The sequence below is a fragment of the Drosophila serrata genome, unplaced genomic scaffold, assembly GCF_035046125.1.
Source record: "Drosophila serrata isolate PLE 108 unplaced genomic scaffold, ASM3504612v1 contig_100, whole genome shotgun sequence".
NCBI lineage: Eukaryota > Metazoa > Arthropoda > Insecta > Diptera > Drosophilidae > Drosophila > Drosophila serrata.
Window position 1 is genome coordinate 455,456 of NW_028256998.1, and position 14,394 is coordinate 469,849.

The window sequence follows — 14,394 nt, forward strand, 5'->3', positions numbered from 1 at the left end:
TGGGTCAGTGAAATTCGATTTTAACAGTTTCCCTGATGGCTCGCGGCCCTCCGCTATCTCGCCCATTGCGCCTCATTAATCAAATTAAATTGCTTGAGAAATGCCGGGACGTATCTCGGCAATGGGGGCATCATAGTCCCTGGGTTAGCGGAGGTCAGTCGATGCGCCCGCAAGTAGGCAACGTTGCGATGCGATGCCCAGAGCAGATAGTGGAGAGAAGAGGTTGGAAACATCCCCTGCTTATGTGGAGCAGGAGCAGTGAATCGCAAAGATTCTGACACAACTTGGGTCTCTAACGGCCTGTCACTTATTAAAGAAACATTTACTGTGTCAAGGCCCTTCAGATGGCACAACTTTAAGAATATTTATAAAGATATATCTGTCCTAGATTTCATAGAGAACTATAGATTCAGAGCTGCTTGAATGATTTCATCTCCTTCCTGCAAATTGCAATTATTCGCTATATAACCAACTTGATTTTCTCTTTCCATTACTCCATTTCTTACCTAAAGTCCTCTTTATTTACCTTCTCCGAATGAGAACTAAATTAAGGCCTTTGCCACCTACTGTACCTGCTCAATAGCCTTGTACTGGTGTTGCTGCTGTCTTGGCACTTTCCTGGAGAGTCTCTCACTGGCTTCCACTCCCATTAATGGCGTTAGCTTGCCAGCTCCGAAGCGAAGTTCCTCTAAGATGCCACCCGGGTGTCAATTGCTAATTGCTTTCGTTTGGAGCGTTCTTGCTCTCCGCAGTGCCAGCGCGCACTCGAGACTTTTAATCAACTTGGGTGAGCCGCCGAGGAACCTGGGCTATCATTGAGCGGGCTTTCACTGGGGCAGCAACAACATATCATTAATGCAATCAACTTGAAGAGCCCGCCGTGGAAACTTCCAAGCAGCCGGAGCTGGGTCGTCCGACAGGTGGCGCCATCTACTCCTTAGCCTGACTTCCTTCGCTCAATTAGGCATCGTCTCTCGTCTCGTCTCTCCTCCCCTGGCAGCATCTAGCTTCACCCAGCATCTCGATTGTCTTTGCCTCGGCGTTCTGTCAACGTGTGGTTACTTGGAGGGACACCTCCTCCCCGGTGGAGCAGAGCTAGCTGCTTGCCAGGCACGCGCGTGTCGCATCGATTACAAAGTCTGCCGCCATCGCTGCATCCCAGCAAACTCGACATCCCAGCATCCCGGCAACCCAGCATCTTGTTGTGTTTTGCATGTAAATACTTGTAATTTGTCATTTAAGTCAACCTGTCACGCCCACCTTTTGTGAAACGCCCCTCTCCTGACAGGTTTCCTTCAAAACGCGACGGTAAACAGCTTTTCAATGGGTCATTGAGTATAGGCAATGGGTGGAGTCAGCGGGAAATGAAGTCGCTAGCTGAAAGTGGGTAAAAGGCAAGTCTAAAGTAAAATAACCAATGAACGTGCAATAAGCAATTATTGATTGATGATTTTGACTGATTTTCCAACAGGTTTGAAAGTGACTTAAAGTCTATCAACTGGAAATTGAATAAAAGTAATGCTTAATCAAATAATAAATGGTAGTTTCTAGGTAAATTCTAACAAGTTTTATATAAGTTTTCAAAGTGCAGCTTTAAGTGCTGCCTGTAGTACTTGGTATGTATTTTCGTTTAAAGAAAAAATCTTGAGGCATTTTGTAGGAGTTTTCTTCACACACGCAAACTTTTAAATCATTTCGCCGCCACGCAACGTCTGCCACATGTGGCCAAACCCCTGATGTTGCCCCGCCTCCGGGCAAAGACTCTTTGCCACCCTACTCACAGCATTGGCATCTGAAGATCGCATGCCACTGAGTGCGAACAGCGGGGACTCCGACCCAAAACTCCCCTTTGGCCTGCAGTGTCAAAACATGCCAAATAAGAGTGGAGGCACTGGAGAACGACATGCTGGCAGGGCCATGGGCTTCATAAATTCCCGCTGTCCGCGCGAATCGTATCTGTATCGCATTTCTTCCGTATCGTGCCAGCAAAATATGCTGCTAATTGAATTGAACTGGCCCTTCCACTCGTTGCCACAGTTCGATGAGTTGCTATTCTTGTGATTTTCGCTGGGACGAAGTGAATGCCATTTCTACTTGAGTAGACAATGCCGGCGGAGCAAGTGCAGTATCAGCCGGAGACTGAAGTTTCCCCCCAAATGAAGGGGCGGGATAAACATGCCTCTTTCAGTTCGCAACCAATTAAACCAGTTTCCTGTGTCGTCTCGTTTCACAGAATCACATACGTTGCTGATTGTGATGCCCTGAAAAAAGGAGTGAGACTTTCCCTCATAATGATTAAGCCATTAAATTACCAAAAGTATATGAAATTCACTTGGTAAATAGAACTACGTTTCATATATATATTTTTATATATACATAGTTCATATATTTAAATACTGCAAATATCTTACTCGAAGAGTATTTAAAAGTCAGCTTGCGATCGCAGCCTGGTGAAATAACAAGGCAACATCGCAGCTGCGTGCACATCAGTGACGCCCTCATAATCAAAGGGGATCCCCACTCCCAAGCCAAGCCAATCCTCCCAAGACTCAGCTTTTGCGCAGTCGCAGACATCGCAATCAACACAGAGATGAAATTGAATAAAAAAAGAGCCACAAAAAAGCCAGCAGCACTTAAACGAAAATTATTTAACGCAAAACGTGCGAATGTTTATTTAAAAGCAAAAAGCAGAGCAGACGACAAACAAGAAGCGAGTCTGCCAGCCAAGTTCAAGTGGAGACGCCTGATATATGGAGATACAGATATAGATGTTAATTGGACAGAGTTCAATTCTTGGAATACGATGGGGAGAGTATTAAAGCCTCGATTTTGGAGTGGAGAGACATCAAATTGGAGCTATATTGTTATTTATGTATAAGCTTGAACGAAATAACTATTGGGTAAATTCACAATTACACCAATTCAATATTAAAAAACAACGTGATCGAATTAAGACTACATTTTTAGTCAAATTTTGACAATTTTAACGATAAATATTTAATAGTAATATTCATTTTAAAGGCAGTGCCCACCAAGAACCAATGAACAAATAAGCACTTTTTAGGTGTAAGTGTATTTTTATTATAATAAAAGTTGCTATATTATTCATTTGTTTGTATGGTGCGTCTGCGTACTGGTCCGAATCCTCGTCCGCGTCCTTTTGATGGAATTTGAATCCAATTTGATGTCATCGGTGCGACTGCAGGGATGATGAATGTTAATGATTTCCCGCCTTACTTGGTTTTCTCTTATTAATATTGTTTACTTAATATTGTATCCTTTAGTGGCCAGCACAGCACAAAAATATCAGCCGGCTAAGAGGGATAACTAGTTAGGGATATTGTAGGAATAGGGATCATCGGTCTTACCATGTCTGGGTAGGTGGCAGATAGTTTTTTTGAATGGTCATACCCGTTATATTGTTTCATAAATATTCTTTTAATTCTGAGAGGGATCACTTGTTAAGGCTTTTGTGGGAATAGGAATTATCAGTCTTACCGTCTTCGTTCTTCAATGGTGTGTTTCTCAGATACTCTCTCGTCCTAAGAGCGCAAAACTTAGAATTAGAATCTTTAAATAAAAAGGTATTCCAAATATTCTTACTTCTTTTTTGGTGACTCCTTACTGCTAAATGAAAATATGTATAAAGTGTTATGCTTAATGCTAGAATAAAAAATTATCACTTTATGCTTAAACCTAGCCGAGAGATATTTTTATATAAATATATTATTTTTGTACTGAGCTGGGAACTGTTCTCGCTCTAGAATTTGGAATTGAACTGAACATTCCAAGCAGCGTTCATAGTCAAGTCGAATTTGGTGCCTATTAGAAAATCATGGACTACTAGTTTTCTTATTTATAAAAAAGCAAGCAAAGAAAGTCGAAATTCTGTACCCTTGCAGTGAAAATCCATCATAACTCAGTCAAAAATTAATTTATTTCCAATCGGAAAGCTTTTCTATGTTTTTAATAAGTTAATAAGTTAATCTGCATACTCAGTTTAAAACCTAACGTTTTTGCAAATTTTTAACAATCTTAACGATGTAACCCCTTATAAAATTTTCAAATTTATTTTCTTCCGGATATGGCTAGATTGACGCGTCAGTTGATGCTGATTTTTGGGGTCGGAAACAACTCCTTCATTGCGTTGCATTCTTTTGACTAAAGTTATAAAACACTTGCAAAGGTTAATATGTTGTTTTACTATTTTTTTATATTACCAAGTCCAATAATTTCATTTTTAATACAAAGATTTAATATAAATAGGAAAAGACCGAAACCATAACTCATTCAGTTAGTCCCAAACTTGTCAGAGCATCATAAAGCGTAGCCATTGGGTTGGAGGGTCTGTGTTGCACGCAACTAAGGGCCAAATCTGAGGGCAGTTTGATAACTGTTGACCAAAGTAAAGTAACCATATGTCCCACCCCTACCCCTCTCCCTTGACATAAAGATCCCCCTCACTGCACCCCCCCGCTTTTGGCTTATTTCAATCAAAATCAAGTGCAGATCTCCATCCGAGCCGTGTTCGTGGCTTGCATGGAAATTACACGCACAAAACACACAAACTAATTTTCCAACAAATTAGACGCGCAAGTAGATGCCACACCCCCTGAACCGCCCACCCCCTGCCAGCGTGCAGCCCCTTGTTCATAATTTATTCGCCATTCTTCTCCGCTTGCTTTCTCTTTTTTTTGTGAGCTTTTTTATTGTCCAGCGCAATTCGTGTGCGTAATTTGCCTCTGTTAAGTTTCATTCGCTTTCCTTTTGCCTGGGAAAACTTTGCTTTGATGGGGTGCGAGGGAGGTCAGTGGGGGGTTACTCCGGCGGCATGCTGATTTTGGGCGCTTGATAATTGCCTGGGAAGTGGGCAAAAGGACCTCGACCTACCCTCGCAGATGTCGTCTCTGGGCAAATGTGCGTGAACATGCGTCGAGACTCTGGATTTCTTTTTGGCCGAAAAGCTGCATTTGATGCGAGAACATTTTCCGGGAGCATGCATGGCCGCACACCCAGGATGATGGGGCCTCGAGTGCAGGCCGGGTCACGTGACCTTAATTAGACCTGCCAAAAACCAAGAAATAAAAAAAAAAAATACAAGAAGAAGGGAAAACAACAAATGCTACAGTCGCAGAGCTCGGTAACCCTTCGGCCGACTCCAGCGTTCCTTTGTGCCGCCTTGCGGCATGGCCTCCTTTGTGCACTTTAAATGGTTAAGCACAATTTCCAGGCGAGTTGCCTGGACTTGAAGCTGGAATTGCCTCCAATTACGGGTTTATGCAATTAACTGCGACCAGCCGCGTTGCCACTGAAATCAGTGGATGCCATCACAATCATTTCATCGAGCTGCGCTTTTCGTCTTCGCTCGCTTTGTGCACCTCCTCCTGGAGAGGGCACTGCGAAATGTAATAAATTTCAATTATTTACTTAAATGCACATTAAGCTAAATTGCCACCGTCTGTCCATGTCTGAGTGGCGCGGAAATGTCTGATAATGAAAACTGCGACCGGTTCAGGCTTCGAGCTTATTATTAAAAGGTTATTTGCATTCAACGCGGCCTGGGGGCAGAGCCTGGTCAAATTGGAACATAACAAGTTCATTAAAGCTAAAGGGGAATACGAACCTATAGTTTGATCGAATTATAAAGTAAATACTATCAGTCTTTCCTTCATTGCTATTAAGCTATTTTTGAACTATTTATTTAAAACAAGAAAGTGTTAGTAATCAATATTCTTAATACTTGCTAATTGTGAATATCTAAACTTATTGACTATTACTAACAAAGTTACCAGGTTACCTGGTTTGGATTAAATTCGAAACCCTGCTCTTCTATTTTCCATTTTCTCTATCCTTTATTCTTTACTGCGTAATTCCAAGGACATAGAAGCAGATTTACGCTTAATCACACACGAAGGATGCAGATTTTTGTGGGCCAACTGAAGAACTCATTCGGAACTAAAGTACATTGGTGCAAGAATCCCTTTTACTTTCCTCTGGAATCTATGTAATAATCGAATAAGAACATAAGTTCTAAATATTTCTTACTAATCAAAATTAACTTCATTTTAAAACTAGAGATATATTAACGTTCCTAGAGGACTCTATGCCATGTTCTGTCTTGAGTTTTTTTAAATGGCCTTCCTTGTTTCTAACTATAATTTATTTTTATAAAATCGAATCTAAGCATAATATTTTTCAATGTTGGAACAAACAAAAAGTGTAATTGATTTTTATCCAGTGTTCGCAGGAACCATGCTGTTTGCTGGCAGGACGAGGTCCTTACCTGGTGGAACGGTTGCTCATTCGCATGCACAAACGCAGACGCTGACTTTGTTCATTAGAAGCTCCATAAGAGCACCATGCTTAACCCTTGTTTGCGTCCGTGTCCGTAGCCCGTAACCACCGAAACGCTCTCAGATTCATCCGTGGTCCTTGCGGTGCTTACAGTTTTTTTTTCTTTTTCTGGGGGTCCTGCCTCTTTTTCGGGCACGAAACGGACTGCCTGCTGTGAGCACTTGGGGCTTTCCCGCCCGCTGTGTGTGTATGTGGCCCCATTAGCCAAAGGATTTATATTACAAGCTCACACATAAAAAGCACCGCAAGATATTTTATTTTATGTGAATTTAATTGTAATTTTACTACGAAAGACGGAGGTTACTCAACATATTTCCACTTGGCTTTACTTCCTCAATCCTTACAGTATATTAATAGGAATGCGCTTTTCATAATAAGATATTTAAGCCCCAAGTATCAGGCAAGGGAAAAGTCGGTCATAATCGAAAAAAAAACCAAACACAAGAAATCTACCAGGAAAGGGTCTCCCAAAACACATCTATAAATTGAAGGGTTCAAAGGATAATTACATATTAAACAAACTAGGTTAGATTAACGAAAATAGTACTGTTTTCTTTTAAATATTTAAAGGAAAATCGGACAACAAAATGAATCATTTAATCTTCTAGGTGCAAGAAAATACAACACAGCAATAATTTTGTTGTTCAATTTCTAATTTGTCTAATGACAGCTATATAATAAACTCCACTATTTCGAAATTTCCATCTATTTAGTTTAAACACAGAGAGAATAGCTTTCTTAGCAACGAAGATTATATATAATTTTCTACTGAAATGTATGGCTTTGTGCAATGACCACTAAATGTTTTCATCAAGACCTACAATGAGTAGAAAATATACAAGTAATAAGGGGTCAGAAAGAATTTTTTGCATACACTTCCGGTTGGTTCCCTAAGCACCCTTCAATGTAGTAAGAAACGACTTATTTACTTGCTCGATATTTTTCACAATAAATATATGTATGTATATTCTAAACTATTTTGCCGAAGAAAGTTACTGCCGGTTACTGATAAAACCACACAAGTAGCACCTGTTTCTTCGGACAGTGAATTTCTTAGAAAAACTTTTTTATAGCAGAAAAGGAAAGCTTGGAAAAGTTTTTGAGTAGAAATATCAACGGAAATATGGAAAACGAAGAACCTCCCTCCTTCATCACAGCCACCCACAAAGAGGCTCAAAGTGCGCACATCCTGCTTAGCCGGGTTTTTGTAATGTGTCCTCGTTGTTGTTCCTGCCGCTCTCAGGACTCTCACAACCACACACACACACCCACACACAACCACGTGGAAAAGGGACAATTTGTTTAAAGGTAACAAACAATTTTGGCGCTCCCAATTTTTTGCGGTGAAGAGAAAGGGAGTTAGCCCAGGGTACAGTCGGAATGCTTTGCATAAAGTTAAGCTGCAAAAGTTGAAAATATTTGTTGCCGCCGAGATATATACAATATTCATATACCCTCAAATTTAGCCTAATGCAGCAACAATAACAAAAGGCAAACAACAAAGATAAAGTTCAAAGGAAATGTGGCACAGGAAAAGGCAAACTGAGAGAGTGAGAGTGAGGGCAAAAAAGAAAAAACAACAAAAGAGGAAGGAGATGAAAAGTAAAACAAAATATTAAGAAAGTTATGCCAGCAAGATGAAAAGTTGTCCTGTGGCCTTAACTTTTCCATATTTTTCGAATGATAAAAACGCATCAGTTGCACATGCATTGGGTCACACACGTGTGGAAAATCTATAATTTAAGGAGACAAAGATGTCCTTTCGCAGAGCTAATTCAAATAACAAATCATATGATCAATATCCTATTGTTCACACATCAATAGAATATTTTCAATATTATTGTGAGATATTACATTGTGTTTCCCAATTATTTTCTCTGTGTATATTATGTGCCTTCATTCACAGTCTTGATTTCCTTCCATAAACAATTAGTTGAAACCCAGAAAATGGCCAACATAAATATTTTCACTTCGCTTTCATTCAACATCTCTCGCCGAGCTGAGTAAATAAAAATCAAGACAACAAAATAATTTGCATATTTTAGGGCGGTATTTTTGGCGCGCTACTTTAAATTGATATTACAAGAGCAATTTGTGTTAGCCGACGGGGAGGAAAATCGGTGGAGCAGGGAGGAGGAGGAAGGGAGAAGGGGGAAGTACATGAAAAAACTGTGCCACGACTCTGTTTGTTGTCGCTGGCGCAGCGACGATGTTATTCCCACTTTTCGTTTCGTTTCAGTCGCTGGGGCGTGTTCATTCATTTCCTGTTGCGCCCTAAGTTATGCAAAGCGTATGGCAAAGTGAGCCAGGATGCGGATGTGGATGTGGATGTAAATGTGCGAGAGGATAAGGCACGGGGAGAACGGGCATTGCCGCCGGATGAAAGCGGAAATGGATGCGATAACATGGATTTTATAGCAACGAGATCTTGGTTAAGGCTTAAAGACAAAGATCTTTAAGGTTGTGGAATTCAATATCAGAGGGTTTAATTTGTTTGTTTTATTTAGTCGGTACGAGTTTAAGGTGATTACAAATCACTGGTAAATTGTAATCTTTTACTTCATTTTATGGGTATATTTCCTCTACAATAGATTGATTTACACATCAAATTCCCTAGTTCGAAACGCGCTCTTTCTTTAAGTGTACTCCTCATTTCCAGTTATGATTTTTGAAAATCTGGTTCCCGGTGAGAAGCTTCTTTGCTATATTCCTGGTCATGATACTGCTTATGGTATCTAAGGCTGTTGAAATGATCAATTTTGGTTCCAATCCCAACAAGAATTCCTACTTACAAGGAATCTTTGCTCTCGAAGAAGCACCATTTACGCATTCGTCCATTAAACTACATATGCCCAGACGGGGAGTAAAAATTCTTCTGTAGGAAAGCTCCTCCGCCAGAGGAGGAACAGGCGCAGTCTCGTGAACTTCAGGCTGACTTTCGGCTTCGTCCTCCTGTTCTTCCTCGGAGCATTCTCCACTCGCATCCTCCTTGAAGAGTGGCATGTAGATATCGACTGCACGTCGCAGCCCCCGAGAGGTGGAGCGCAAATACAGTCTTGCCGGTTTCACATTTGCCGCCTTGGCAACCCGGGCCGCCCTCTTCTCGGCCTCGAGTGTGGAGGGTTTGCGACCCATTTTAAAGCCTATACCAGTTCCTCCGATGGGAGAGTTGCCCAGTGTTGAAGCTGGAGAGCTCACCTTCTTAATCAGGCCGAGAAAGGAACTCCGCTGGCTGAGGACGTTCGGACCAAGGGAAGAATCCATATTGGGTTCAGAAAGTGTAACAATATATTTAACTGGACGATTTTCGACTGGGCTAGGTAGAATTATAAAACTTAATGATACATATACAATTTTGAGATGACTTTTGAGCGCTGATGTGCTTTTCAGATTTTTTAGGAGCCTAATTTTTAATAACATTTTCACTGAGTTCGTGATAGCTTCACTATTGTTATGTTATTTTTACCCACCACATAGTCATACAGTTTATCTCCGTGTAACGAAACAAATTAAACTTCCTGCGGCCCAGGACAACATTTTGTAAGCTAGAAAAAATATGTCATAGTTGATACCCACCAACTAGGAAATTAAAAACCATTAAAATGAAAGCCATAACAATAATTCAAAAGCAGAACGCCCTCAGAAATGGCTGACAGACCCATCCGATCCCCTTGATTAGCATACGGCGAAATCGCAATAATAAAAGTAATTACTTTGATTACATTTCTAACGGACGCTGTGTCAGTGGCTGACGGTGGGAATGTGAACTGGAGAGAAAGGGGGAATTCCAGGACCCTCAAAATTCAACGGGAGAGACACGGACGGGCAGACAGACACATGTATAAATAATAAACACGGCGGCAAAATGAAGAAGGAACAAATGCAAAATGAAGAAAATGTTTCCGCAGGCGGAAATTGGGCGGAGAACACTCACACACACACACACACCCGCCGCTCGCATCAACATTAAAAATGTATTTTAATGTGTCGCCTGCTTTTGCCCATTTCGACTGCCTGCTGTCGGCGTTAATGTCTTTCATTTGGCAGGCAAATATTCCAGAGCCGCGATGGATGGGCGAGCGACCCCACCGCCGACCTCCAAAAACACCACCCACCTGTCAGGCAGGAATAACAGACCATTAGGCCAACAATTTTCATTGCGTTTGTAAATCATAAAATGCTGTCAAATTCCTAAGCTCGCCCCACCCCCTGCCTTTGTGTGTGCTGCCGCCATGTTTGCCTTTGACTTTCAGCTAATTACTTGTGATTTAATTTGAAATTGTAATTAGCCAGCAAAATGTCATTTTTTTGACGGCTCTGACAGGCGGCGGCGTGGCAGTCGAGGCACTGTCTCATATGTTTCTGGTTTAACGCCTCGAAGTCTTTTAATTAGACAGCCACAACAAAAAAAAAGGGAAAAGGGTCTGCAGTGTGGCAAGGATTTAATAAAAGGATTTCCAGAATTTTCCGCACGAGCAGCAGCAATTTCTTGATATTCGATTCGTGCTTATACAGAAAGTTATTTCGTTTCCATTTTGTTTTTAATAAAGTTACATTAATTTTCCGATAATGCTGTTTGTAATATCCTAAAATCAGAAAGGAAGGGTCTGTCTTTGGTTCAGGACTGATAGGAACGCATCAATCGGCAGGGAAAACAAAACATAGACTATGGTAACGGTGCCGCATTGAGACAGAGTCCTGCCAACTGCAGTTGAAACGCCATGGAAATAAATTTGACTTCCACCATGCGATTTTACTGACGAAGAGCAAAGTCCCTTGACGTGCCTCGCCCGAGGCAACAAAAGCACAGCACGAGCCATCGGCTCCTCCCAGAGAGGAATGTGCCCACCTGGACCCCCATCCTTCGGGTCCTCGTCCGAGATAGAGCCAAGCCAAAGCTGTTGATAAAGCGCACATTAAAATATATACGTATCTAAGTATCTCAAAGATACAGCTTTGCTCAGCTCGGGCAGGTGAGGCGGCAGTAGAGCGTCCTTCATCCGCTGCTAGGGGGGAGTAAGGGGCATGAGAAGCATTCAAATAAAAAACCGTGAGAATCAAAGCAGCAGACAAGTGGAGCGGAAAGCTTTCAGTGCGTGGCGTGGCCAAGGACCAAGGACCAAGGGGAAAGCCAGATGAAGTCTGTCCAAACCAAAAAACTGTCGGAGGCACTGAAGCACTCCGGCGATTGTCCGGCGAAGGAGCCGGAGTCACCGTCGTTCGTCCTCCTGTCTTCTGGCGAGTTGTTAAGTTTCGTCCTCTTTCTCTTTTACGTTTCATTTATTACGCAGGGGTTTTCCTTTCGTTCCTTTTTGTAAATTAAGAATTTCCCTGCAGCTTTTTACAGCTTCTCAATGACTGACTATGCCCGTCCCATCTGGCCGCTCATCCCGGAGTCTCTTAGCTGACTGTTGGCGTTATAAAAGCCCAACGCTTCATTGCACAAACATAGTCGAGGACCGGAAGGCAGCCAGGCGGGCATCGTCGATTCCAAAGGCCTAAGGGGACTGAAACAGGAGCAGGGTGTAGGTAGCAGGGAGCAGAAGCGGGAGCGGGAGCGGGAACGGGAGCAGAAGTGGCGTCGGGAAGCGTTCACCACTTAACAGGGCACACAACTTGGCCCACAACTCGGCTCAAGAGTTGGCGATATCGTTTCTGCGCACGTGAGCATAAAATACTTCACGGAAGCCTCTCCCCGGAGTCTGTGGCAAAGACAAGAACTCAAAATGAAATTAATTAAAACAATATAAACAATAAGCGAAAGACATGCGAGCGCTCCCGGTAAAAGCGAAGCGATGAGCATGTAAGGCAGACATGGTGCCGTGATTTCGCTTTACCACATCTTCAGGTTACGTAAATGCCTTGTTAAAGCCGAGTCAATATAGTTATAGAACTTAGTTTAAATGATAGGATATATAAAATTCAAGTTGTTTAAAGCAACGACTGTTCGATTTACATAATGCTTCTCCAGTATCCCATCCTCTAGTATCCCATCACTCAAGCAAAATCAAAGCAAATAAAATAAGCAAATTATGAGCGAGATAAAATAAATTCAGCTTGGGTCTGGCCAAATTGTTGAGTGCAGAAGATTGGACATTGATAGCCTACGTGGTCAGCCAGCTAAGGAGAGGCACGCTGGAGAGACAGGACCAAAAAGGCAGTGCAAAATATGGCAGGGTAAATATGCTTCAAATATTTATGCGTCCATTCTGCCCTTCACCTATTTTTGTGCGGATGCGAGCACTCTTTGTCTTCGGCCTGACAAAAGCCGCGGGTCCCCACGAAGGCTCAGAGACCTCCTCCTTTTGTTGGTCCTTGCGGTTGCCACTTCCATCAGAATGAAGGGGAAACGTCGCCCGAGACACGTTTTGGCAATGAACACGAGAAAGGAACGTGTGTTTATTTTTATTTGTGGGCCCACAAAAGGTGAACGCCAGAGAAAAGGTGTGCCGGAGACTGCGATGTGTTGGCTCCCGGCGCAAAATTTATGGGACAGCCGGGCTCATAAGCGCCACACAGTGTAGTCCTTGCCGCGGAGCAAAGGATACGTGGAAGCTCTGGCTGGGCTGATTGAATTTTCCAATGCATACTTGCGGGCGGCTGTTGTAAATTCTTTTTTTCCCCATCTAATTGGAAGCCTGAAAGGATCCAAGGTGCCGCCATCTTATTTTAAAAATAATTCACTGAACGACAGAACCATCTGAAATAGTTGTCAATATTTGCATGAAGAGCGGAAAGAGATTTTTAATTTTCTGAAGAAATATAAATATTATCCTGTTCAGTACACTTATATTTAAATTGAAGATTTTCCTGCCATCTGTTTGCTTAAGGAATTTTGATTACATTAGAAAAATAATCATTTTGATTGGATTTTTCAAAACTATTCTAATTTAAAACTAAATAGGACTTGTGCGGTAATTTTTATAAATACAAATGAAACTATAAAGTATATATTTTTTAACCAAATAAAAAAAGTTGCTTCCTTATTTTGTATGCTTGCTAAACCTCTTCCTTTCTCAATGTTTTTCCTTGCAAATATTTGCTCAGGTCTCCGGTTACATGTTCACTCACCGACCGAGGATCTGTGCACATAAAATGCAAAGGTAAACAGAATCATTAGAGGCGAACACACCTGAGAGCTGGTTAGGGTTCCAGGGCTTGGGATCGCTCCGCTCGAGCAGATGCGGGCTATTAACAATGTTGCCACTTCATTCAAATTAAGCACGGACCCACGACTCCTTCGTGCCATTCCCCCTGCCCGTTGGCCTACGTGACGGTTACCGCAAAACGTCTTTTGCCTTTCGCCTCAATGTTCAAATTTTAATCGCATTTCTTGGTCGTGGCTGAGTCCTTTTCACTTGCCTTTCCTTTGGCTTCGACACTTGAACGGGGACAGAGCAGCAAAAAAGGGGTTTTTCTGGGCCTGTCCTGTCTGTCCTGTTTCGTCCTTTGGCCCGCACCTCAGTCAGTCATTTGTCTTTGCCCTTGCCGTTTGCTGCGTTTCCCGCAAAACGAAAATGGAAATTGGTTTTCTCTTGGTTACTTACTGTCCTTACCAGAAGCAAAACCCACCAGCACCGACTTTCCACCCAACACCCAACACCCACTCCTACTCCCACCGTCAACGGCCACAATAACATTCATTTAAAATGTAAATAAAGTGACAAATTACCTGAATTAGTGACACAACGTACAGCGCGTTTACGCTGCTCTTTTCGACTCGTCCTGCCATTTCCATTCCCACTTCTTTCTGCTTCCTCCCAAGGTATTTACTTTTGTTTTTAATTTAAGGCTCCCAATTTAGATGTTGACTTTGGTTGGTGAGTAAGTGAGTTGATGCCGTGAGAGAGCTAATCGGCGGGGTAATCGAATGCAGAATCCTTCGGAGGGAATGCTGCGTCGAGAATCTGTGCTGGGGCTTTAAAGAAGATCCTACCTCATCATATTTCCCGCTCAGCAGAAGGGAAGAAACTTTAAAGCCTTTGCCCAGCCAGCTATTAAATTCAATTATTGCCTCAGCACAATATTGAATCAACAGCA

General features: G+C 42.2%; 1 protein-coding gene and 1 long non-coding RNA gene across 2 annotated transcripts; both read right to left on the reverse strand.

The window, feature by feature from the left end:
* Window positions 1-3,057: 3,057 nt before the first annotated feature.
* Window positions 3,058-3,780, reverse strand: LOC110186069 (uncharacterized). The gene is made up of 5 exons (XR_015273504.1): window positions 3,604-3,780; window positions 3,499-3,542; window positions 3,369-3,444; window positions 3,266-3,314; window positions 3,058-3,199 (listed from the first exon to the last, which is right to left on the reverse strand). It is a non-coding gene; the product is annotated as an uncharacterized LOC110186069 (long non-coding RNA).
* Window positions 3,781-8,838: 5,058 nt separating this feature from the next.
* Window positions 8,839-9,794, reverse strand: LOC110185990 (uncharacterized). Its single transcript, XM_020955017.2, has 2 exons — window positions 9,147-9,794; window positions 8,839-9,095 (listed from the first exon to the last, which is right to left on the reverse strand). Exons 1-2 carry the CDS (start codon window positions 9,772-9,774, stop codon window positions 9,004-9,006), a joined length of 720 nt encoding a protein of 239 aa, XP_020810676.2. The 5' UTR covers window positions 9,775-9,794; the 3' UTR covers window positions 8,839-9,003.
* Between the last annotated feature and the right edge of the window lie 4,600 nt (window positions 9,795-14,394).